General features: G+C 44.2%; 1 protein-coding gene across 1 annotated transcript in view; it reads right to left on the bottom strand.

Moving 5' to 3' along the window:
• Positions 1-27,410, bottom strand: part of SLC43A3 (solute carrier family 43 member 3) — a 247,485-nt gene that overhangs the window by 109,382 nt on the left and 110,693 nt on the right. The window contains exon 5 of the mRNA XM_030186408.1: positions 25,023-25,069. Within this exon, the coding sequence (XP_030042268.1) occupies positions 25,023-25,069 (47 nt within the window). The remainder of the gene's footprint in view (positions 1-25,022; positions 25,070-27,410) is intronic.

The raw sequence follows: 27,410 nt of genomic DNA, 5'->3' as shown, positions 1-27,410 counted from the left end.
AACATCTATATATATAAAACTCACCCTCAACGTTCTGAAGACAGTGACGTCAGTGAACCCAAGCCCTGACTTCCTTCAAAAAGGTTCGAAGGTTCGTGGTGGTGAAGCCACCAAAATCGCTCCGGGCCCGCCCTCGAGGGCGGAGCAATGGCAGAACAACGAAGGGGTTGGCAGGGAGGGAGACAGGGAGACGGGGGGGGGGGGGGAAATTGCTCTGGGCCCCGCCCTTGCATCAAACGTCATGACGTTGAGGGCGGAGCAATGCCAGAACAACGAAGGGGTTGGCAGGGAGGGGGGGGGTGTTGCTGACGAAAACCTTGATGGCAGAACAACGAAGGGGCTCACAGGGAGGGAGGCGGGGGGGGTTGCAAAATCGCTCTGGGCCCCGCCCTCGCGTCAAACGTCATGATGTTGAGGGCGGAGCAATGGCAGAACAACGAAGGGGTTGGGTAGGGAGGGGGGGTGTTGGCGACGAAAACCTTGCTTTCGCCCGTTTCATTTGCTCAGAAACGGGCCTCTTTTACTAGTAAGAATATAAAGAGGTGCCATGCTGAGACAAACCAATAATCCCTTCAGGCCCAGTATTTTCCATCTATTACAGTGGCCTGGGTAAGCCTTGGAAGAACCTAAGGCTCACAACAGACACCAAAGTAATTTATTTTACATTATTTAGAAAATGTAAAGTTAATAAGCACAAGCAAATAAATACAGATCAAATGACACTCTAAATTCTACATCCCAAGGAAAACAAAACAATCCATATTTAAAAAAAAAAAGAAATAACACAAAATAAAACACCACCACTACCAAGACTTTATTAGTTCCCAGTGGAGGGGTTGGGGGAAGGAGGATGGAAAAGAGAAAAACAGGAAGACAAATTAAAAAAAAAGTAGAAAGAGGAGAAGGAACTGCATCACTGATCACTATAAAGAATCAGCCACTGGGGCTCATACATTTTTATACTCAAGGACAAAGAAAACAATAGTTCACACCCGTGTAATTAACTAAGTATTTCCAGGGCTATCTCAGGAACAAAAAAAAGAAAATGTTCCCAACCTAAGTTTCATGACACACTGCCAAAAACATTTTACATCTTTCCTGTGTAACCCTTGTTGAGACACAATCAAAAAAACAAGGTTATTAATAAAGTAGCTCTTTGTGTAACCATACATCAATCCAGGGCTGTTATATCCAAACCCAAGGATAACCCTTCAAGTTTCTCATGGTTTTGCAACTGGGCAGGAAACCCTCTGGGCATCTGGAAGATAAATATCTTACCTTCCAGTGGATGGAAGTACAGGGGTATCCTGAGCACCTCATCCCTGCCATTCTGGAAAAGTTCAACAGATGAAGATTTACATGCCTTGCAGAGTTCACAAGATATCCCATCTTCCTGCTAAAATTGATTTTATCCTGCACAAGGGTAGCTTGGCTTGCTCTAACCTCTGTGTCCTTTTATAGCTTCTCAGTTTTTTCCCCAATTATTCTTAAACTGGGTCTTCCCTTTCTGTGACAATATGTTAACCCAGCGAGTCCCAAACCTGTCCTAGGACGAACCTCAGCCAATCAGATTTTCAGGATATCCACAATGGCTATTCTCGAGATAATTTGCATACACTGCCTCCTACGTATGCAAATATATTCATGCATATTCATTGAGGATATCTTGAAAACCTGACTGGCTGGGGTTCCCCCAGGACAGGTTTTGCAACCCCTGCCTTAACCTCTTTAGATAAGGAACTAAATTCAGAAAAGAACAGTCAAAGAGGAATCTAACAATACAAGCACCTCCCAAAAGGCACCAAGAGTAACCATTCTAGATGTTCCATTAGGTAGTTCAGAGTGGAGGAGTAGTCTAGTGGTTAGTGCAGTGGGCTGAGAATCTGGAGAACTGGGTTTGATTCCCACTGCAGCTCCTTGTGAACCTGGGCAAGTTACTTAACCCTCCATTGCCCCAGGTACATTACCTAGACTGAGAGCCAACTAGGAACAGAGAAAGTACCTGTATATAATAAATGTAAACCACTTTGGTTGTACTACAAATGGCAGTATATCAAACTATACAGAATACTTCTATTTGTATACTGGGGACAGCCTATAAATATGATTGTGTGACTTCATTATACCTGCACTTTCATTGGCTGCCAATGCAGTTTAGAATTTTGAGTAAGATACTGGTGGTTCCCCAGAAGGCCTTTTATGAAAAGGTTCCACTGCCACTGGCAGAATTGCTTCTACCTTACACTCTGTTACAGGCATTGCAACTGACACTGACATCTCAGTTGGTCGTTCTGGCTCTAAAGAGAGCACATTTGGAGTCCATTTTTACTACCTGGCCCCGTTCTTGTAGAATGGGCTCCCATAGGGGTTGTGTGAGGAAGCTTCTTTGAAATATTTTAAACAGAATCTTAAGGCCTATTATTTTCAAACTGCCCTTGGTCTTTCATTACCTGGGGATTAGGATAGGTGGTCTTTAGGATGGGTTTTTAGTAGATGTTTTGATTGATACGTGTGGTCTTGTGTGCTTAAGCTTTTCTTTCTTATATTGTATTTCATGTGCTTAAGCTTTTCTTTCTTATATTGTATTTCTTTTCCTTTTCTATTATTGTATTATTATGTACACTGCCGTGATTTTGTATAAAGCCAGGTGGTTATAGAAATGTAATAAACTGTAAATCCAATTACCCTTATTCTTCAGCACCGGGTTTGAGAGTTAAGACACTAAACTCCTCACCCAGATCCGTAGCAGGTCCTCCATGTGTTGGGTTGATGGAGCAACCACCATTTATCTTCCTTTGAGAAAAAAAGCCTCCGCTTCAAAGGGGTAAGGCCTCCCTTCCTTGCAGCTAGTATTTTGAAGGCAATTAAGTACAGAAGTCAGGACCAATTAGGGAGAGCTTCTTGACAATCCTGCCAGTCATGCCACCATTGCTAAACTCCTTCCCTTTAATAATTTCTTTTTAATGGCTCTGTCATCCAGAAACATCCACACCTCATTTAACCCTTTAGTGTCCAATGTTCCTGTAATAAGCCATATGGGAACAGACTGACGGGAACATTGGACACTAAAGGGTTTTAAACTCAGAAATGCCACTTGCCTTGACCACATTCTCCAGCTTGACATGATGGTTATTCCTCTTTTGGTGCAGTATAGTTTTATACCCAATAAATGTGTTCTCTGTAGAGTTAAAGAAGGTAATTTTATAACAGGGTGTTTTTTTTAAGAGGGCAACAACAGGCCCATGCTTAGATGCTGTTTTATAAAGACAAGTAGGCACCTACTTGTATTTATTAACTACCATATATACTCTAATATAAATCCATCCAAATATAAACAGAGATGGCATTCCCCCCTCCCATTTTTCAGGGGAAAATTTTTAATGTATATTTCCCTTCATGGTGAAGTAGAGAATTACAATAAACAACAGATTAGGGTAGGGTTCCTAAACAAAATCCACACGACCAAGGGATTTGACCAAAAAAAAGTTTAGATATTTTATTAATAAATAATGGAAACACTTGGATGTGTTTCTTTAAGTTGGTACCAACTGTTAAAGTTTGATGGTATTACAAGAAAAAAATACAAGGTGTTGAATACTTTGCAATAAATAAAGGCAATACGATACTAAATTTTACAATTAAAGTCAAGTCACCAAGATCTCAATTTGACTTCTGCAATAACACCAGACATCCCTGACATTTACACAAACTTGATTTACTTTTCCTCCTTCAATACCTCCACTATTAAAGCTTATTCACACTACAACCAGAAACTTTCAAGGACTACAGCATCGGATAACTACACAAAGCTACTCTTTCCCCTTAATGTAATTTAAATTATGTCCCCTAAGAACCCAGACCCCTTGGTTCTCAAATCTTAATTGTCTTTTACAGGTTTCAACAAGCTCACATATACCCAGGCTTCCCTCAGATAAGTGTGTTGCAGTGAGTTTATGCTGCTAGTTAGTGTACTTTGAACTGAGATTTTCTTATTGGGATAAAATTTGTGTGCACATTATTACCATTATATCAAGTCTTCGCTAGCATCGCAGCTGTCTTGCGTTATGTACCTTGGTCACCTCCCCGTCTCCACAGGTGGTGGTGTCAACTCACCGGCTCAGGAACTCCAGGGTACGTACTATACAGTGGCGTTCCGACGCTGGCTGACACCCGGGGCGGATCGCTGATGCACCCCCCACCCCCGGGTGCAGCGCGGCGCCACCCCCGGTGAAATGACACCCCCCCCCCGGGTGCACGCCGTTGGGGGGAGGTGCCAGGGCACGCGCCTGTCACCCTGTCGGCTCCGAGTTCGCATGTGTTCACTGCCCCGGAACAGGAAGTAACCTGTTCCGGGGCAGAGGGAGCAGTGAACACATGCGGACTCGGAGCCGACAGGGTGACAGGCGCGCGCCATGGCACCCCCCCAGCGGCGTGCACCCGGGGCACACCACCCCCACCTTGGTACGCCACTGCTACTATACTGACTCAAAAGAACTCAAAAGGGAACACCCCGACTCCCTGTCTTTGGTGAATGCACCCTAACCTCAGCTGGTATTTTCCTTGGCAACAGAGCCTTGTGAACTAGCTAAATTTAAATAAAAAGATAAGAGAGTGAAATTCTTATGTAGCCTGCCCAACACGTAGCCCCCCTTTCTTTTGTCTTCCCTTTTTCCCACCCTTTCTACCCTCACTACTAGAGCTGACAGATAGCTAAACTAAACCCCTAGATACAGGTCTCTAGCTGAAGGCACTCTAGTTTAGGAGCTTAGGACGGACAGCTTCTTCTCAGGGCAAGCTCTCTGATGCGGGCACTCGAACTGGCAGGCTCTTACACTGGATACCTCCACAGGCAGACACTCCCACTGGCAGTCACTCTGAAGCCCGCTTTCTTTGTGGAGGGGGCACTCAGTTCAGGCTAGGTTGTCTTCTTGGTGGGGCTTCTCCTTCACAGGACAGACAGTCTCACGGCCGGCTTTCCTTTCTCAGGACAGGCACACACCTGGTGAATGTGCGGGACGGATTTCTCAGGGGTTCGAGGCCTGAGCCATGCTGCTACCCTCTAGCTTCTCGCTCTGGCTCGGCTCTTCTTGGCGCTGCCTGGGACTGCATTGCTCCCACATCCCAGCTCTCCACTGCTCCCAGTACAGATAAGCTCTAGTCCCCACACAGCACAGTTCCTCAGCACAGTCCCACTCACTTCTCCGCCTCAGTCTCCACCTGGGGCTGGTTTCCATCACTGTGGATATTACTCCTTTTCCAAGCCCCGGCTCACCTGTTCCCGTCGCTCATTTTCTCTTCCTCTCCAGGCTTGCTCTGCACCCCTTTTTGCTTCCCTCGGGGTTTGTCTACAGGTTCTTTTCTCTGTGTCTCTGTCTTCTTTGCAGCCCAGCTTTCTCTCCCTCTCTCTTTCCCCCCTCCAGGCTTACCTGTAGATCCTTCTCTTTCAGCTTGCAGTACACTCCTGTTCGGGCTTAGTCTTCTTCCTGCCCCAGCCTGCAGTACGCTCCTGCCCGGACTTGCTCTTTCTTCCTCAGCCTACAGAACTTCTCTACGTCCGGCCTCGCTCTCTTCTGTCCCAGCCTGACTCTAGGCACTTTTGGGTTTACTGGTCAGCCTCCGCCTCTTTGTGGCCCACCCTGCTACACTGTCCACCAGCTCTGAGGAGCCCTCCACCACCTTTCCAGACTACTGCAAATGCGTGCGACCTGGGGGGGGGGGGGGGGGTAATTTACATGAACTCGAATATAAACCAATGGTTTACTTTCCAGCATTCCTCCCCTGCCATCCTTCCTTTTCTCCCTGTGGTGTCTGGTTCCCCCCCCCCCCCCCCATGATGTCCAGTATCCCTACCATTCCCTCCTTCACGGTAGTGTTCCTCCACCTGTGTGTTGGGGGAGAGAAGGGCGTCAGTGAGAACTCTGTTGGTTCATGGGGGGCTGGCGGCAGTCGCAGCAGTGGAGGAGGAGGAGAAGAAGGGACATTACTGGAGGGAGGGAGGGAATGGTAGGAATGCCAGACATCACAGGGATGAGAGGGAGGTGGGTCTCGAATATAAACAGAGATTCAATTTTTGATGCTTTTTTTCTGGCCAAAAAGTCTTGGTATATATTCGAATATATATGGTACTAGTTTAAGTGGCAGAAATTGCACTTACCTTGTAGGTGTGGACATTTACACTTGCCCTCTCCCTATGTCTGGGACTGAGTAACAAGAAAGGGATCTCCTCATTAGAATAAGCTAAGTACTTCCTGTAATTTACATAACAAAATTCTGTGTTACCTATTACTATGTAAGCCGCATTGAGCCTGCTTTTAGTGGGAAAGTGCGGGATACAAATATAATAAATAAATAAATAATTTGTAAATATGCATTTAAATTAGCAAATTTTATAATCCATTGACGTACTTTTGAATTCCACCCATGCTCTGCCGAATCTCCGCCTCAATATACGCCTACCAGCAAAGTAAATGTCATTTGTGATGGTGCGCACTTAATTACTGTCAGTATTTTATAAAAAGCTATTTAATTCACTTTATTTTTATTACATAGACGACAGCCATTCAAACTGGCAGCACAGCAGAACAGTTTACAAAAATTCTAAAAGGTCAGTGGGGAGAGAACAGAGGAAAAAAAGAATGAAGCATGAAAGGAATAAAGGGGGTGGGGAAATGAGAGAAAGGCACACTCGCATAAATGATTTTATAAAATTATCTCCAAAATGTGAGCTGTTCAAATGATTAAAATGCAAGACTGATGGACTGTCAAGAAGGAATACAAGCATGTGTGGTTGTAAATCGGATGCCATTATCCTTTCCAGCAGCTGATCTGCCTCCACGCACAAGTGTGCAAAGCAGGAGATTCTGACAGAAACAGTATGTTAAATGACGTAAACAGCAGCAGTATTGTCTGCAGGAATAGACACTTCTTGTAAGTGACTGCTAATTCGTCCCACTGTATCCAAAAGGAGCTGCCTTGTCATTGACTGAAAATAGCTTGAAAGAGCATCACACTGATTCAGGATGAGATGGGCAAGCTGAAGCAGTCTGAGCCATCATGTTGCAGACTTTCTAAGAACATTACATATGTTCACCTACAGACCTCTGAAACTCCTTGTAGGATGGTTTGTTATAAAGCAGGGCTACTTTTACCTAAAGGCAAAAAAACAGCAGCAGAACAAAGCCCTGTAGGATTTGGATTTTAGATTTAATAGGAAACAGATGGTGAGTAAGACCTCACCTTGAGTATTGCATTCAGTTCTGGGCACCGTATCTCAAAAAAAAAGAAATAGTGGAATTAGAAAAGGTTCAAAGAAGAGCGACCAAAATGATAAAAGATATGGAATTCCTCTCATATGAGGAAAGGCTAAAGAGGTTAGGGCTCTTCAGCTTGGAACAGAGACGGGCGAGGGAAGATACGATTAAGGGCTACAAAATCCTAAGTGATGTAGAACGAGTAGAAGTGAATCGATTTTTTACTCGTTCCAAAAGTAGAAAGACTTAGGGGACACTCAGAAAATTACATGGAAATACTTTTAAAACAAATAGAAGGAAATATTTTTTTCCACTCAACGAATAGTTAAGCTCTGGAACTCTTAGCCAGAGGATGTAGTAACAGCAGTTAGCGTATCTGGGTTTAAAATAAAGTTTGGACAAGTTCCTGGAGGAAAAGTCCAGCGTCTGCTATTGAGACAGACACAGGGAAGGTACTGCTTGCCCTGGGATTGGTAGCATGGTATGTTGCCACTATTTGAGTTTCTGCCAGGTAGTTGTGTCCTGTCTTGGCCACTGTTAGAAACAGGATATTGGGCTAGATAAACTATTGTTCTGACCTAATATGTTCTTATTACTTGCCTTTTTCCAAATTCAAGCTTAAGGTAAGTAACTTATTTAGGTCCCTGCCACAGAGGGCTTACAATCTTAAGCTGTTCCAAGTAATGGAGGGTGAGGTTCCTTGCCCTGTGTCACATGGAGTACCAGTGAGAGAAGCAGGATTTGAACCCTAAAGCTATTTTTCTCCTAAAGCTATTAACACAATGCTCATGCCAGTCTGCATGAGAAAGAAGAATGCATGCTGCCTCCTCTGCAACTGGAGAGTACAGGCTGGAAGAAGATAGAAGTGTGCCTGCATCAACTCACACAGGCCTTAAAAAAAAAAAAAAATCAAGATTTGCTTGCATTGGCCAGCACAGACTGCAAGAAGGTAGAAGCAGGTCCACATTAGCCTGAACGAGATACATGGTTGCCCTCTCACCGGCACAGTAGAAGAGGAAAACTGTAGCAGTGGGCCACAAGCATCAGAGTAATGGGTGGATGTAGGATAGTGCACAGTTGGTAGGGTTAGTTAGAGGCCGGTCAAGACAGGCTTAGGTGGAAAGAAGAGGCGGTGAATGCTGGGACTAGAGAGGGGAAGGAGGGTAGCAGTTTACACATAAATAATAAGAAGAGCCCAATCCATATTTAGTTGGCCTAAGGCACTTAAATAGTCAAAACAGCTCTGGTTGTAAGAGTTGAAAAAATGCTGTACTGCGTTCACAACGCTGATTCACTGAGCCCAGAATTTTGTTTCCAACAATTGCAATTTGGAAGTACCTCAAACATCCTGAGTCATCTCTTCCCTGTTACTTAATTCCTGAAGTAGAAGGAAGTAGAAATGTTAAGTAGTAGTAGTAGTAAGTACCGATCCCCACTAGAGATGTACTTTTGGTGGAAATGACATGAAAGAAACCCACAATGCTGTTTGCTAATTGTTTTCTTATTGGGCTGTCCTTGAGATACTGAACCATGCTGCCATTTTAATTATCACCCAAGAAAAAAAACAAAAAACAAACACACACCATACTCTCCTCTCCCTCTACGGTCATCCGGGGCTTTCTCCACCCCTTTCAGTTTATCCAAGATATCTGGGGTCCAAAATGGATCAGGTATTATCCCTGGTTGCTCCTGTTCCACTGGTGCTGTAATTCAAAATGGCACTGACTGGCCCAAGGTCTGCACCATATCAGAATACACACCAGTAGGTAGAAGCTACTGGGGAATTGTTCCATTTAAACCTGTGGATGGAGGGGGGAGTGGGGAAATTAGTTTTCCCAGCTTGAGTGGGAGAGTCCACAGACCAGACCCCATTTCCTTTTCTTATTTATGTAATAATTAGTGGAAACAGCCATTTGCAACTGTGTGAAAACAGTTGTAAATGTCTCTGGAAAGCTACTCAACACACGTTGTAATATTTTGCAAGCATCAGAAGCAGATGGGGCAAGATTATTATAGGTGTGATGCCTTGAAAAATGTTTGGCTGCGTGGCCCCAAAACATAAAAGCAGAGACGACATAGCACCACTCATTACATTCACTCCCATCAATTCCAAGGGCCACAATACTGCCTATCAGTTATTTCAACCTCAAGGAATGGCTTGGGTGCAATGAAAATAGCTCTGCAGTTACATCTTCAGATCAACCAAACCACAAAATCTATGTTGAACATTACCAATATCACAGCTGAAGTAAATTAAACTATGGACTTTTTGTCCATTAGTGATACAACTCATTTACTAAAATTGTCATAAGATTACAAGTTCAAATCCCACATGCTCCTTATCACCTTAGGCCATTCACTTCATGACCCACAAACTTTAGACTGTGAGCCCTCCGGGGCCAGGGAAATACCTAGTGTACTTGAATGAAACTCACATTGAACCACTACTGAAAAGGTGTGTGCTAAATTCTAAAAATCCTAAATCCTTCTCCTCACAGGAGCCAAAGATGTAGCTTCCTTCTGTTAAGTACTGGCTGGCTTAGGCCCCTTACAGGGACGTAGGCATTCCCCTCCTGAATGTCCAGGTCTCTTGCCTCTAATGAGAGCTGTACATGACCTTCTGAAACTCAGAGAGAAAATGAGGTCAGGGCCACTGTTCCGTCTAAGCTGAGCAGGAGTCCTCCACCTACAGTTCTGCTAACTCCAAAGTTTTAGCTGGACAAACCATTTGAATATCAATTCTATAGATTCTTAATGGTATATTTATATTTGGTTTTTCCAATTTTTGAACTGCACCATCTTCCAGTCAGCCAGACTCAAGGCAAATATTTTCTTGAAACATAAATGTGCCCATTTCCCTTCACATAATCCTTTTGTGATGAGCAATGACTAAAGATCTACAGCTTTGCCCTTTTTCTCATCTGGGTAATGCAACATGAAGGTTTCGTAGCTGATAATGTGCTGCAATGTTTTCAGCTGCTTAACATCTACCGCAAAAAACCCACAGCGTAATAACTCATGAATCAATATACTGTAAAAATGTTTTTTAAAATTATCAAAAATAATACATAAAGATATGTGCTCATAGACAGAGGGATTTTTGAAAAAAAATCTTGAGTGAGAATATGGCATTTTCAAAGAGTTCAAAGATTACCGAGCTTGCCCCCTTCTTCTGAAATTTTGGCCTCCTGAGGCAGCCAGCAGGTGAAACATGGTCCATGTTGGCACCTGGGCAAGCTGTTGAGCTTTTTCAGATAAGTACATTTTTTAAGTACAATAGTTGAAATTGTTTAAATATATATTAAAGTGGAAACTACTGTTACCTAGATATGTGTAATGATTAAAGCTCATAAGAGGGGTTCCCTGTTGGGATTAAAGAGAATCTTTTGGTGTATGTATAGATTTTGATGATAATTTTTTGTGACTTTTTATAGTATATTGATTCATGAGTTATTACACCGTGAGTTTTTGAGATAGATGTTATTGGATTGTTTCCCCCAATGATCAATGCAGTATACAACCTTGATTATGTTTTCAGCTGATAGCATGATGTGAATATCTGTCATATCCTTCACCAAAACACCTTCTTCCACCACTTGCCTTTAGCAGTATACTTACTTTTCACATCGACCCAATCCAGTTTTTAACTTCATTATCTATAGTCTAACACAAGCATATGAATTCTCTCTAATTAGTTTGTAGGTTCATCAGCTATATTTTTCTCAGATTTCTTTGCAGAGTTTTCCATGGGGGGGGGGGGGGGGGGGGGGGGCGGAGAATGCACATATTAACATTATGCTTCACAACAGGAAGATGGAATAGATGCAAAGAGTTATTCAAAGTCGTTAACTCGCAACAGGATTGTGAAAAATTAGAGAAGGACTTTACGAGACTGGGAGGCTAGATGGCAGATGATGTTTAATGTGAGCAAGTGCAAGGTGATGCATGTGGGAAAAAAAGAACCCGAATTATAGCTACGTTATGCAAGGTTCCACGTTAGGAGTTACGGACCAAGAAAGGGATCTGGGTGTCGTCGTCGATAATACCAGGGGCGTATCTGGACTCCAGCAGTAGGGGGGGCCAGAGCCAGAGGGAGGGGGAGGGGGCACATTTTAGCCCCCCCCCCCCCCCCGCCGGCCCCCCTCCCCGCCATTGCTGAACACCCCCCTCCCTTCCCGCTGCCAACCCTCCCTCCCCGCCGTCGCTTACTTTTGCTGGCGGGGGACCCCAACCCCCGCCAGCCGCGATCCGCTTCCTCCTCCGAGTCCTACCTTTAAAAATATTTCTTCAGCTGGCGGGGGACTCCAACCCCCGCCAGCCGACCCGAGATCTTCTTTAATTTTCTTCTATCTTCGTCCTCCGCGTGGCCGACGTGTTGCTGCTGTTGTGCAAAGCTGAAATCCAGTTTCGGAGTCTGACTGACGTCGTAACGTGCTGCGACGTCAGACTCCGAAACTGGATTTCAGCTTTGCACAACAGCAGCAACATGTCGGCCACGCGGAGAACGAAGATAGAAGAAAGTTAAAGAAGATCTCGGGTCGGCTGGAGGGGGTTGGAGTCCCCCGCCAGCTGAAGAAATATTTTTTAAGGTAGGACTCGGAGGAGGAAGCGGATCTTGGCTGGCGGGGGTTGGGGTCCCCAGCCAGCAAAAGTAAGCGACGGAGGGGAGGGTTGACGGCGGTAGGGGGGCCAGGGCGAAATCTGCGGAGGCCCAGGCCCCTGTGGCCCCACGCAGATACGCCCCTGGATAATACACTGAAACCTTCTGCTCAGTGTGCTGCTGCGGCTCAGAAAGCGAATAGAATGTTGGGTATTATTAGGAAAGTTATGGAAAACAGGTGTGAGGATGTTATAATGCCGTTATATCGCTACATGGTGTGACCGCACCTTGAGTATTGTGTCCAATTCTGGTCACCGCATCTCAAGAAAGATATAGTAGAATTGGAAAAGGTGCAGCGAAGGGCGACTAAAATAATAGCGGGGACGACTTCCCTATGAAGAAAGACTAAGGAAGCTAGGGCTTTTCAGCTTGGAGAAGAGACGGCTGAGGGGAGATGTGATAGAGGTATATAAAATAATGAGTGGAGTGGAGTGGAACAATCTATTAGATTGTAAGCTCTTTGAGCAGGGACTGTCTTTCTTCTATGTTGTGCAGCGCTGCGTATGCCTTGTAGCGCTATAGAAATGCTAAATAGTAGTAGTAGTAGTAGTAGTAGTAGGTGGATGTGAAGCGTCTGTTCACGCTTTCCAAAAATACTAGGACTAGGGGGCATGTGATGAAACTACAGTGTAGTAAATTTAAAACAAATCGGAGAAAATTTTTCTTCACCCAACACGTAATTAAACTCTGGAATTCGTTGCCGGAGAACGTGGTGAAGGCGGTTAGCTTGGCAGAGTTTTAAAAGGGGTTAGACGGTTTCCTAAAGGACAAGTCCATAAACCACTACTAAATGGACTTGGGAAAAATCCACAATTCCAGGAATAACATGTATAGAATGTTTGTATGTTTGGGAAGCTTGCCAGGTGCTCTTGGCCTGGATTGGCCGCTGTCGTGGACAGGATGCTGGGCTCAATGGACCCTTGGTCTTTTCCCAGTGCGGCATTACTTATGTACTTAGGATTCCTTCACATTACAAATTTTATAAATGGGTCTCCTTAAAGAATGGACACAAAAGTGAGAAGAACTCAAACAGGATGTCAGGAAGTCTTTAATATAAACAGCTGTTTATATTAAAGACTTCCTGACACCCTCTTTGAGTTGTCCTCACTTTTTTGTCCATTGCTTTTGTTTACGTGAGGGTTCTCCTCCTCCTTTTTGTTCTCTTCTTTAAAGAATGTCTATAAATTTACAGACAGTGGGACCTGTGCTATGTTATCTGTAGAGGTACCACCTCTAGGTCAACCATAAGAGGCTGATCCAGTTCTGATTTTCCCCCACTGAATATACAGGTTCAAAGTACTGCCTAACCCCTAGGGGCAACCAGTCAGGAAAGGAGCAAATGGGCATTCCTCCTACCACCAGGGGGCTACGTTGGTGTCACCTATGAGAGAGCAATTCTTTAAAAGTAGATCAGAGAGGGCTGGGGGGGGGGGGGGGGGGAATGAAAACTGTTTTGTTAATGGGATCAGGCTATGATTCTGGGGGACATGCCCCCTCAAAATGCCTATGATTCATGTGATCAGACTATGATTTGGGGGGGGGGGGGAGGGAGTGAAATGCACCCCAAACGTTCCAGCTGCTAGTGCTAGATTAGTCCCTTCTCCCTATCACCAGAATGACCTAAGCAGGCAAATTTCACTTTATGAACCACTATGAAATTCACAAACTTATCTAGATAAGTAAATAGTATAATCTTTGTATTCACAGCACTAAGAACTGAATACAATAGGGGTTTTTTTTTTTTTTTTTTCAAATGCCTCTGACATTTCCACAGGTGTAGTAATTATCTCCAATGAATAGGGTTTCCAGGGAGCAGCACCATAGCATTTACCAGCTGTTAACAAGAACATCTTTAATTTTTCTCTAGCTTCAATACAATTGTGATGGGACCAAACAACACTAAGTTACCAGCGATTTTAAATTATTTCCTTGCCATAAGGCTTCAATTTGAGACACATCCACCAAATATTTATAACCCAACTTATCTATAGTTCTAGATGAGTCAAAAGGTAACATATATAATGAAATCTTAACATAAAACAATCGCAATAAAACAAAGCATAAAACCAGTCTCATTATCATTAAAAAAAAACCAAACATTTGTTGTATAATTTGAAGAGGAATAAACATACTGAGTCAAGAATAAATCAGGGAAAGATGAACTGCTACGTACAGCAGAACTACAAACAGAAGGATTGACCAAAAATAGTTTCTTCACTGCTTTCTAAAGCCATAGTAATTTTCCAGCATTCACAACTTGGTGGGTTTATTACTTTCCAGGCCTGGCCAGAGTAAAGGCTCTATTACGTGCCTCTATCGTAACACTCATGCAGAGAGCAAATGCAAAATCCTAGTGCCCTCAGAGCATAAGGCCCTCATTGGTTTGTATGATAAAATACTGTGGTTGCTCTTCAGATAAAATCTGATGAATTAAATAAACTACTTTAAATCTGGCTATTTGTTCTGTTCCCTGACAGCCTTGCACTAGTTCATAACGTGATCCTAAAATGTGTGTAATATCTTTACTGTTAATCTCATTTCTAAGAACTTTCGCTGCTGCAGTCTCTCATTGTAAAGACATATGAGCAAGGCACTGTGGTTAATGTAATTCACAGGCAGTGCAGCCACACTTGCTTGGTTGTGCAAGAGTTGTTACCACTGGTTGTAAGGCTGCCTAGACCTCCTCTCTCTCTCTCTCTGCCAAACTTGGCTCCTCTGTCTCCCTGCTACCATTTCCTGTTCAGCCTTACTATCTCTGTCCTAAGAGGTCAGCCAGGTATGACCTTTCCTTCCTATCACTAGGACCAACCCTTGCCACCCGATGGCAGGCTCTGTTCCCCTTGGCCTCTATCTGCCCCCCCCCCCCCCCCGAGCCTGTAAAAAGCCCCATCACCTCTTTGTCCTTTCAGCCCTGAGGTATTCTAACACCATCCAGCCAGGGGCATGGAGATGACCCCATCTCGCTCCAGACAGCTCTGTCCTGCTGAAACTCCCTGTAACGAACCTGGATTTTTTACCCTGTGAATATCTTCTTCCAAATGAGATATCGCACATTCCAGTCACCCAACTTTGGACTATTTCTACCTGTTCAACTACCTTCCCCTCCCCCTGCAATACAACTACCTCTCTTCAGATCTCCACCTCCCACAGCCTCCAGATTAAGAAGTCTCTGTATCCTGAACATCTATCTGTGAGTAAATTATCTGTGATTTATTCAATAAAAGAGACTTCATAAAATAATAGAGACTTCAGGTGATTGTTGTGCCAGGGTTATGCTCCATGATATTGGGACTTCTAATTACCAAGCTCCAAGAGTCATGACACTATTAGAAGCCAATGCAAAAAGTCAGTCATATATTCAAAATGCTCTGCCCTGGTCAAAATCATAGCTGTAGAGTTCTGTATGGCTTGAAAGCCTTACTTACATAGGAAACTGCAGTAGCCCAGTTCAGTTAACAATATAGAGCAGCATTTTAGAAAGGATGTCCAACTCAGAACATGGATGTCAGATATGGACGTCCATTTCTCTTGTATTTTAGAACAGGATCTGCCAACATACACCCTGTTCTAAAATACATGAGAAATGGACATCCATGTCTGGCTATATCCAACATGAACATCCACTTTACAAACTGAAATGTCCAAACTATGAATGTAACAAAACAAGGGTCATAGACATCTTTATCTTTGTGGCAGCACTGAAATGTCCATATTATAAAATGGCCAAACAGACATCCATGTGGAGGAGTAGCCTAATGGTCTGAGCAGCCAGCTGAAAAAAAAAACAGAGCAGAGAACCAGAGGTGATCAGTTCAAATCCCACTCTAGAGAGTTGTGTGATGTGCTAGAGAAGGTGACAGCGTGGTGACTGAGCTCCGAGAAACCCTGCTTGAATTTGTTATTTTATTTAGCGGTACCTTGGCTGCTCACAATGTCTAAATCCCCAGTGAAGAAATGGATTCTTAAATTGTGAACAGAAAACAACACGCAAGACTAAAACAGGCGAGTCTTGACTGCTCATGGGCAGGACGCAAGCAGCAAGCCCGAGGACCTTCCCTCCGGGGGAGAAGACACTATGGAAATGAACAGTGTGGAACTGAGTGCAGAGTCTATACAACAGGCCTCAAACAGATTTTCAGACAAGCTAACCAAAAGTATTGCTGCAAAGATTGAAAAGGTGATTGACAATGTTGCCGGTTTTCTCGTCTGAAAGCAGGAGGAGCAGATGGATGGTGTGGAGTCCTGCGTCAGTGTCCTAGAGGATGCCCTTACTATCTAAGGCAGTAAAACTGATCGCTTGGAGAGGAGCTGCAAGGCTCTGGATGAGGGACTGGGGGATCAGGAAAAATCGGTCCCGCTGCAATAGCCAGCGGATCCTCGGGCTCCCAGAGAAAGCAGAAGGTGTAGTTGGTTTTGCTGCAAAATGGCTGCCTGGCTATTGGGACTTAAGATTGAGGGAATCGCCTGAAGATTGATCAAGCACATCGGATTTTGCACCTACTACAGGTGACATCCAGAGGCCCTGCACGTGAAGCTTCATAACTTCAATGATAAACAGAAAATTCAGGAAACAGCAAGGAACTCTTATAATAGTAGAATTTTTATCTTTGAGGATTTCTCTCTTGCAAAAGAAGCAGTTAGGCTTCATGGAAGTTAAGAAACAGCTTTCATTATGATTTACTATATCCTGCTTGACTTAAAATCCGGAACATGCAAAATTAGTCATCTTCCAGACCCTGGCGATGCTCGAGCAGCAAGCTCTAATACTTGACTTTGTAAGAACTTTCTAGGTACCAGCATGCTTATTGGGGATTTTTGGAGCTCCCAATGTGGTCCTGCACTGTTGCATATGACTCTTGTTTGGGTTCCCTTTTTACGGTTGTACTATTTTTATTTTTTGCCCTTTTTTCTCCCTTTTCAATCTTAGTATCCTGGATTTTGGACTTTTTTTTTTTAGAGCGAGCAGTGATTTTCAAATATTATTTTATTTTTTAAATTCTTTTTTCAGATTTCAAATTTTTAGAGACTTTTCTTGTTTCTTGTTGCAATTCTTTTGTTTTCATATATTTTGGGGGACTGCCTTGGTACACATATGACTCCGCTTTGTATTATAGTTATAGAATCATTACATACACCTTCATGTAACTGGGTATATCATTCGTTGTATAACAATGTACCTTTGTTATATATGTTTGGGATGTTGGTGGCTACTTGTTGGGGTATGGGGAGGGTTTGAGTTCATTGTGGGCAAGGGGAGTTTTAAAGGGAGGTTTGTCACACCTGTATTGAAAGGGAAAGGGAAATGGGACTTGATATACCACCTTTCTGTGGTTTTTGCAACTACATTCAAAGTGGTTTACATATTATACACGTACTTATTTGTACCTGGGGCAATGGAGGGTTAAGTGACTTGCCTAGAATCACAGGGAACTGCAGTGGGAATTGAACCCAGTTCCCCAGGATCAAAGTTCATTACACTAACCACTAGGCCACTCCTCCACCCCAGTGATAAAATCCAGCGCTAGAACTCGAATGCATAGGGATAGCTGGGGGTTAGATGGGGGGGGTGGTAGGGTTGGGTTAGGTTAGGCTTTGTAGATGAGTGGTTGGGATATGGGGGATGGGAAGTGGATAGTAGTTGTGTTCTAGTTTTAGGGTTGGTGGAGTGGATGTGGGATAGGTGCAGTTCATTAGGGGTTGGTACGGGGTAAAACACAGCAGACAGAGGTTTTATGGTTTACAAGAGTATGACTTTTGTGGGACCTAGTGTCTTCTTTCTATTTCTCTGATATTTTTTCAATACATTATTGATATTCCCTTCCCCCAATTTTTTTTTTTATTTTCCACTGACTGAATAGGGTATCATCTTTATTTAATTCTTAGCATTCATTGACTGTATAATATCTCTGAATCTCAGAGGCTTATCCATCTCTAAAGAGATCTAAAGTCTTACAGTTGTCTAAAAAAACATCAGGCTCAAATTGGGTTTTTACAGGAAACATCTGTCCCCTAGCGAGCATAGTAAATTAGTCAGAGGATGGGTGGGTCGCTGCTATGCAGCCTCCTATAACACTAAAAGACAGGAGGGGTTGTATTTTGATTGATAAAGCATTGCTCTTAATAGAACAGAGCCAACATGAACTTAGCAATGGAAGTCACACCTCAAACTGGCTACATTTGTTTTTGAAGGTGGTTAATAAAAAATGTGGCTAAACGATGAGCTGTTTGATATATTTGTATCTGGGCTTTTAGAAGACATTTCATAAAATCCCTCATGAAAGACTTTTGAGGCAATTGAAAAGTCACGGGATAGGAGGAAATGTTATGGTATCAGTTTAATTGTCAGGATTATTGAAATATACAGTGGTGGAAATAAGTATTTGATCCCTTGCTGATTTTGTAAGTTTGCCCACTGACAAAGACATGAGCAGCCCATAATTGAAGGGTAGGTTATTGGTAACAGTGAGAGATAGCACATCACAAATTAAATCCGGAAAATCACATTGTGGAAAGTATATGAATTTATTTGCATTCTGCAGAGGGAAATAAGTATTTGATCCCCCACCAACCAGTAAGAGATCTGGCCCCTACAGACCAGGTAGATGCTCCAAATCAACTCGTTACCTGCATGACAGACAGCTGTCGGCAATGGTCACCTGTATGAAAGACACCTGTCCACAGACTCAGTGAATCAGTCAGACTCTAACCTCTACAAAATGGCCAAGAGCAAGGAGCTGTCTAAGGATGTCAGGGACAAGATCATACACCTGCACAAGGCTGGAATGGGCTACAAAACCATCAGTAAGACGCTGGGCGAGAAGGAGACAACTGTTGGTGCCATAGTAAGAAAATGGAAGAAGTACAAAATGACTGTCAATTGACAAAGATCTGGGGCTCCACGCAAAATCTCACCTCGTGGGGTATCCTTGATCATGAGGAAGGTTAGAAATCAGCCTACAACTACAAGGGGGGAACTTGTCAATGATCTCAAGGCAGCTGGGACCACTGTCACCACGAAAACCATTGGTAACACATTACGACATAACGGATTGCAATCCTGCAGTGCCCGCAAGGTCCCCCTGCTCCGGAAGGCACATGTGACGGCCCGTCTGAAGTTTGCCAGTGAACACCTGGATGATGCCGAGAGTGATTGGGAGAAGGTGCTGTGGTCAGATGAGACAAAAATTGAGCTCTTTGGCATGAACTCAACTCGCCGTGTTTGGAGGAAGAGAAATGCTGCCTATGACCCAAAGAACACCGTCCCCACTGTCAAGCATGGAGGTGGAAATGTTATGTTTTGGGGGTGTTTCTCTGCTAAGGGCACAGGACTACTTCACCGCATCAATGGGAGAATGGATGGGGCCATGTACCGTACAATTCTGAGTGACAACCTCCTTCCCTCCGCCAGGGCCTTAAAAATGGGTCGTGGCTGGGTCTTCCAGCACGACAATGACCCAAAACATACAGCCAAGGCAACAAAGGAGTGGCTCAGGAAGAAGCACATTAGGGTCATGGAGTGGCCTAGCCAGTCACCAGACCTTAATCCCATTGAAAACTTATGGAGGGAGCTGAAGCTGCGAGTTGCCAAGCGACAGCCCAGAACTCTTAATGATTTAGAGATGATCTGCAAAGAGGAGTGGACCAAAATTCCTCCTGACATGTGTGCAAACCTCATCATCAACTACAGAAGACGTCTGACTGCTGTGCTTGCCAACAAGGGTTTTGCCACCAAGTATTAGGTCTTGTTTGCCAGAGGGATCAAATACTTATTTCCCTCTGCAGAATGCAAATAAATTCATATACTTTCCACAATGTGATTTTCCGGATTTAATTTGTGATGTGCTATCTCTCACTGTTACCAATAACCTACCCTTCAATTATGGGCTGCTCATGTCTTTGTCAGTGGGCAAACTTACAAAATCAGCAAGGGATCAAATACTTATTTCCACCACTGTATGTAGCATAATTATTGATTGTGCTGAGTCAGATACCAATATAAAAATACAGCTTTGAGATCAGCTAGCCTGAATTTCATCTCCCCCTCCCTTTTTCCTGGGAAACCTTTGACAGCCAAAGCTTGGCTAGGTAGTTAACACCTCTAGGACTCTGAACAAAAGAACTATTCAAATACAAACAAGTAAGAGGATACTTCAAAGAGTGTTTTTAAGCTTACTCTCTTCCTCTGATCAAAAAGCCTGACTGATCAACACAACAAAGATCAAAGAGGCAAGGAGACAGGCAGGCTGGAAAGGTGTAAAATCCAGCTACTAAAGACAAAGGACACCTGCTGGCCACCACAGACAAATCTTATCAGATGTGTATCTATCACAGAGATTCAAGCAGGAAGCCTTTCACTTCAATAAACTATTTGTCAGCAAAATCCAGACAGGAAGTCTTATGATGTCATAAGACATGAGACCAGATACCACAATGCTTTGCAATTACTCAGGGTCGAGTGCAAACCAGGAAGCAAATGCACACAGGACATGCACTCATATATTTCCCTGCAAACAGACTGTATAAAAGGCCTGGAAAAGTCCAGCTCTCTCTTCTTGGGACCTGCTGCTCTTGGGACCTGGTTCCTCTGCTGAACTCTACACACACACATCCAGGCTCCAGCAACCAACTTTAAAAGAAAAGTACACCTTCAACAATTCTGCAACAAAGACTTTTCTGTAAGTTAATTAAACCTGTTATTTTGTTGTTTTGGCACAAATTATCTGTTCCCAGGTCCTTAAAAGAACTACCTCTTGCAATATTATTTACATGATTTGTATATTAAATAAACCTTTTCTGAAGCTAAATAGATGGTCTTGTGTGTCCCGGGTACATGCCTTTAAATCTGGAAACGCAGGATACTGCATTTCAACAGAGATAATATTTAATTCATTGCAATTGTGGATCTTGTTGCTTTAATTGGCAACTGGTGGAGAATTTATATATATATATATATATATATCTTAAAAATTATAAACATTAGCAAGTGCTCTAGAGCTCTTCCCCCAAGATAAATTAATTCTTGTTACAGAAATACTATTGTGGATTTGAAACTGACTAAAAGATAGAAAATGAGAGCATGTCTAATTGGGTTTACTGCATGCTAAAACTGAACTATCGCTGGGGCAACATGGCTGCCGGTGGTAGTTCTGGGTGGAGCATGTGCCATTTCCAGCAATCCCTAGAAAGTTTTGTCTAGTGTGGCGCTAACCCCACAGTAATCGTCATCCCTTGGTTTGAATCCAGACGGTGCATAACACGCTGCACAATATAAATTTATATACTGCTTTAAGGGGCCCTTTTACAAAATGGCAGTAAGGCCAAAGTAGGCTTACCGCATGCTAAAACTGAACTACCGCTAGGGCAACACGGCCACCGCCAGTAGTTCCGGGTTCAGCATGCACCATTTCCAGCACTCCCTGGAAATTGTTTTTTTGTCTAGTGTGGTGCTAACCCCACGGTAATCGGGCATTGCCGTGTGCTGCCCAGTTACAGCAAGAGCCCTTACCGCCACCTCAATGAGTGGCGGCAAGTGCTCTCCACCACATGGCCATTTTGGGATTTATTTTTTTTAACCTGCTGCAGGAAAAAGGGCCCTGGTGCAAGGGAAAAAGGGCCCCCGCCGCTACTGAAGGCCCTTTTTCCTGCAGCTTAGTTATAAAAGGACCCCTAAACAAAAATGGCTCAAGACAGTTTACAAAACGTAAAGTTCTAACATATAATACTAATCAACAGAATCATAAAATTCAAGTTAAAAGAAATCTGGACTACTAAAAAAATCAATTACAAAACATCCAAAAAAAATTAAACAAGATGTATTAAAAAAACAAGTTTAAGGTTTCTAAATATTGGATAATTTGATTCAATGCTGATATTGAACAATAATGAGTTCCACATTTTTGGTATAATAGCTGGAAACAATTTCTTAAAAGAACCTTTCTTTCTCAGAGTAGAAGGTGGAAAAATTGCTACTGATTGATATAAGCTTGGCATGAAAAGCGTTTCTGTGGTCTAAGCGATAAGAATTCCGCAAGATACGAAGGACATAGACCAGTGATGGCGAACCTTTCAGAGACCGAGTGCCCAAACAGCAACCCAAAATCTAATTACTCATCGCGAAGTGCCGGTACTCATTATGGGCGGGGTCACCACATATGACTCCACCCCATGATAGCCACACACCCTTACACCAGCCTTGGCGTATATAAACAAACATCATTGAAAATATTATACTAGTATAGGAGAAAAAAATAACATGATTTTCTTTCATTATAAATCATTTCTGTAAGTTATTACAGCTCCAGTATACCCAGTGCAAAATAAGACAGCAGATGTAAATTCTCAAATTGGACATATTCCAAACACTAAAATGAAAATAAAATGGTTTTTTTTCTACCTTTGTTGTCTGGTGATTTTGTTTTTCTATCCATATTGGTCCTAGTCGCTGATTCTGCTGCTATCTGTTCTCTTAACTCTGTTTCCAGGGCTTCCTTTCCATTTATTTCTTTACTTTCCTCCTTTCTTCTTCATTTCTTGCCCTCCATCCATGTCCAGCAACCCTCCTCTCCCCTCCAGCCACAAATGTCCAGCAACCCTCCTCTCCCCTCCAGCCGCCCATGTCCAGCCACCCTCCCCTCCAGCCACCCTCCTCTCCCCCTGCCCTCCCCTCCAGCCACCCTCCTCTCCCCCCTGCCCTCCCAGCGGCAGGCCTCCCTCCCACCCAGCACCAGTCCACCCAGCATCAAGCCTCCCTCCCTCCCACCCAGCACCAGGCCATGCACCCACCCAGCACTCCCACCCAAGCACCAAGCCTCCCACCCAAGCACCCAGGCCTGCCTCCCTCCCACCCACCCAGCACCAGGCCATCCACCCACCCAGCACTCCCACCCAAGCACCAGGACACCCACCCAAGCACCAGGCCTCCCACCCACCCAAGCACCAGGCAGGCCTCTCTCCCTCCCACCCAAGCACCAGGCCATGCACTCACCCAGCACTCCCACCCAGCACCAGGCCACCCACCCAGCACCAGGCCTGCCTCCCTCTCACCCAAGCACCAGGCTATGCACTCACCCAGCACTCCCACCCAAGCACCAGGCCATCCACCCACCCAGCACTCCCACCCAAGCACCAGGCCTCCCACCCACCCAAGCACCAGTCAGGCCTCTCTTCCACCCACCCAAGCACCAGGCAGGCCTCTCTCCCTCCCACCAAAGCACCAGGCCATGCACTCACCCAGTACTCCCACCCAAGCACCAGGCCACCCAAGCCTCCCTCCCTCCCACCCAAGCAGCAGCAGCAAGCAGGCAGGCCACCCACCCTCCCACCCAAGCACCAGGCCTCGCTCCCTCCCTCCCACCCAGCGTGCACCAAGGCTCCCTCCCACCCACCCACCCAAGCAGCAGCAGCAGCAAGCAAGCAGGCAGGCCACCCACCCTCCCACCCAAGCACCAGGCCTCGCTCCCTCCCTCCCACCCAGCGTGCACCAAGGCATCCACCCACCCGGCGTCAAGCATTCCTCCCTCCCTCCTACCGGCACCAGCCCTCCCTTCCTCCGAACCCCAAGAAATTTAAAAGTTCGAGTAGGCTGCGTCAGCATCAGCAGTAGCAGCGAAAAACGTGCTGCTGGTTCGGCGCGTCTTCAGCCTTCCGTCTCTCAAGCTCTCTGGTCCCGCCCTAACAGGAAATGAGGGCGGGACCAGAGAGCTTGAGAGACGGAAGGCTGAAGACGCGCCGAACCAGCAGCACGCTTTTCGCTGCTACTGCTGATGCTGACGCCGCCTACTCGAACCAGGGAAGACTTTTAAATTTCTTCGGGTTCGGAGGGAGGGATGGAGGCCGGGCGGGCTGGTGCCGGGTGGGAGGGAGGGAGGGAGGAACGCTTGACGTTGGGTGGGTGGGAGGGCTAAGTTTCGGGTGAGGCGACCGGCGGCGCGCGTGCCAACAGAGAGGGCTCCGCGTGCCCTCTCTGGCACGCATGCCATAGGTTCGCCATCACTGACATAGACGTTAAAGAATCTTAAAAGCTAAACACAGGAGTTTAAATTCACTTTGTGCTGCAGCGTGCAACCAATGCAAAGAAAGAAGCAAAGACATTGCCCTATCGCAGGGGTGGGCAACCATGGTCCTCGAAGGCTACAACCCAGTCAGGGTTTCAAGACTTCCACAATGAATAATTGTGAGGTTGATTTGCATATACTGCTTCCATTGTAAGCAAATAGGTCTCATGCATATTCATTGCGGAAATCTTGAAAACCCAACTGGGTTACTTATTTGTTGCATTAGTATCCCACATTTTCCCACCTATTTACAGGCTCAATGTGGCTCAAATAGCACCGTGATGGCGATCGCCAATTCCGGTATGAGAAATACAATGTGGTATTGCGTTTGAGTTCATGAGTGACAGAGTAGATAGGTAATCAAGGAAGAAGAGTTAAGTTTTGCCTGTCGAGGACCGTGGATGCCCACCCCTGCCCTATCATATTTGCTTTTATACAGAATAATCTTTGCCACAGTATTTTGGAGTAACTGAATCCCATCTAACAATTTCATTGGAAGACCTAATTAAAAATTATAATAGTCAAATGTAGAAGTTAGCATAGCTTTAACAATCAATTGCAAATCATTTTAAGAGAAACAGTAGTGATTCTGTCTCAGTAATTTTAACGGACAAAAACATGATTTAATAATCTGATTAATCTGAGGTTCTAATGTCAGTCAAAGATGAATCAATTAGTATTCCCAGACTGCAAATAGTTGACTGCAATACTATTTCCTTCCACCCTAAGATAGTTCCCTTCACAGGAATAGATCAATCTTTACCAGCCACCTACAAAATTGAAGTCTTATCGGTATTCAGTTTTAAAGAGTAAGACCTCATCCAAAATGCTATTCTATAAAACAAATATAGAGATAGAGACTGTCACACCAGGAAAACCACTTGAATATCATCTATATAGATATTTTATGATATACCCATAAAGAAGAGCATATTACCCAGTGAACTCAAATACACAATATAGAGGACACTGGGGAGGCAAAGTCCAAAATGTAAGGTGGCATACAGCTTCAGGTCAAAAACATCCCTCCTCCTTCCTCTTCTCTTCCTTTTGTCTTACCTGCTGTAGAGAATGCAATAAGCAGTGTGGCAATCGTGTACAGGAATCTGAAATGAGACAGAACAGTCACAGTTTCAGTACAAGAGCCCAAAGATTCACTGCAATGCCCTGCCTGTCGCCTGGTCAAATTTCTGGAGCCAACAGCAGGAAAATAAAAATTCAGATTTGCAAGGCATAATATGTTTCCTATCACACTGCCTAAGAAGCCTAGACCTCCAGAATATTTTCAAATAAAAGGGTCACCTGAAACTGAAATATACCTGCAAATTTCTCCCCTAGACAGGCACATCAATTGAATGGCTGCAGCAGATACATTAATGTTTTTGTACTGTGGTTCAGTTGCTTTACCTGTAATTTTTGGTTACAGAGAAGTCTGCAATTCTTCTTACATAGGCTGCATTAAGTGGTAAAGACGTTTCTCCTCATTCACCTAACTGGGTAGAGTAGTCCTGATCTTCAGAATTTCCATTACTCAAGTTATGGGGCAACTTTAAGCATATGTCATGCAAACACTTTCACATGTATCTCAATAGAAATAAAACAAAATAAAACATGGAAAAGAAAATAAGATGAAACCTTTTTTATTGGACATAACTTAATACATTTCTTGATTAGCTTTCGAAGGTTGCCCTTCTTCGTCAGATAGGAAATAAGCAAGTGTTGGAAGATGACAGTATATATGTGAGACATCAAAGCATTTCAGTGACAGTCTAATAGGATGGGGGTGGATAGGTGAGAGGAGGGTAACAAACAAAGCAATACAACTCTATGGTTTATAATGGGCTAGAAAACCCAGATCTTTAAGTCCTGTCTGGTGGGTGTCAAAATATTTAATCATTCTGACTTCAAAGGTCTTACGTTCCTGTATTGTTTTAAAGTTACCTTTCAGGATTCTTACTATGAAAGGCCAGCACTGGAGGGGATGGGAATATCTCTTTCAGTAATTCATCCTCCTGGAGTAGAGGCTGCAGATCTTTTATAATTTTTCTTAATTTTTCCAGCTCTGGGTTGTGTCACTATAAGGGGAATTCTGTCTGTGGCTTTATTTCTTTGTACAGTAGCAGTTTTTCCCTGGGTGTTTTGAGGGAGGAGGCAATATTCTTGGAGATTATTTTGGGGTTGTAGCCTTTCTGTTCGAAGGATGCAGTCAGGATTTCAAGGTGTCTGTCTCTGTCCCTTGGGTCAGAGCAGATATGGTGGTATTTTATGGCTTGGCTGTAAATAATTGATCTCTTTGTACGTGAAAGGTGGAAGCTGGAGGTAGCTGCATCTGTCTGTGGGTTCCTTGTATATAGATGTTTGTATATAGCCATCACTGATTGAGACTGTGGTATCCAAAAAATTGACTTTTTCTGGGGAGTAGTCAATTTTGAATCTGATTGTAGGATGGTATGTATTGAAGGAATTGTAAAATTGTTTCACAGTTTCTTCACCCTCAGTCCAAATCATAAAAATGTTATCAATGTACCGGTATTTTAGGGCCTCTGGTCCTGCCCTTCCGCAAACAGGAAATGAGGGCGGGACCAGAGGCACAGCTGAAACAGAAGCAAAAGTGAAGGCAGTGTGAAGCGCCATGCCGTGCCTGCTCGACTTGACTGTTGCTGGCGGACCAGGAGGTAAAAAGATTTAAAGAACAGCCGGCACATACGAAGTGGAGGGGCAGCCGCACACGTCCTGCTAGCACTCGGAGGCCACAGAGAGGGAGGGAGGCTCGGGGTGGTGGAACTCGGAGGAGGGTGGACGTGGAACTCAGACAGGAGTGGAAGGAGGGAGGGAGGTAGAGGGCATGGAACTTGGGGCGGTGGAACTCGGAGGACAGGGGGGCCATGGAACTCGGACGCGAGTAGAAGGAGGGAGGGAGGTAGGGGGTCATCAAACTCGAACAGGCGATTCTGTACTCACCTTCAGTGACTGCTGCTGGGTTCCCTTCTCTCTCACTTCCTGTTGGTCCGCCCTGTGACATCATCCCAGGGTGGACCAATGGGAACTGTGTTACGAACCCAGGCATCCAGACGGAAGTGCAAATTATTATATAGGATGTCCAATAAAAAAGGTATCATCTTATTTTCTTTTCCATGTTTTATTTCTATTGATTACCTTTAAAAGTGGACTAACACGGCTACCACACCTCTTTACTCAACATGTATCTCAGAAGCCAGCCAAAGTTGTTGAGGGATATCCTCTCTTCTGATAAGTACGTTTGGGCTCAGACTCAGTCAAACTGAAATCCAGAAGTTTTCGAAAAGTAGATTATTGTCTACTGCTGTATTGTAAGTCAGTCACTGTTTGATGTGTGTTCATCAACTAAAAGCCATTTACACATTTGTTCCCATTAAATATTTCTTTAGCAAAGGTAGCAACTCTTTTTAGTCTCTGCAAATATGGTAC

The sequence above is a fragment of the Microcaecilia unicolor genome, chromosome 1 (genome assembly GCF_901765095.1).
Source record: "Microcaecilia unicolor chromosome 1, aMicUni1.1, whole genome shotgun sequence".
NCBI lineage: Eukaryota > Metazoa > Chordata > Amphibia > Gymnophiona > Siphonopidae > Microcaecilia > Microcaecilia unicolor.
Note: the sequence above shows the minus strand (reverse complement) of the source record. Positions and strands in the feature narration are given on the sequence as shown.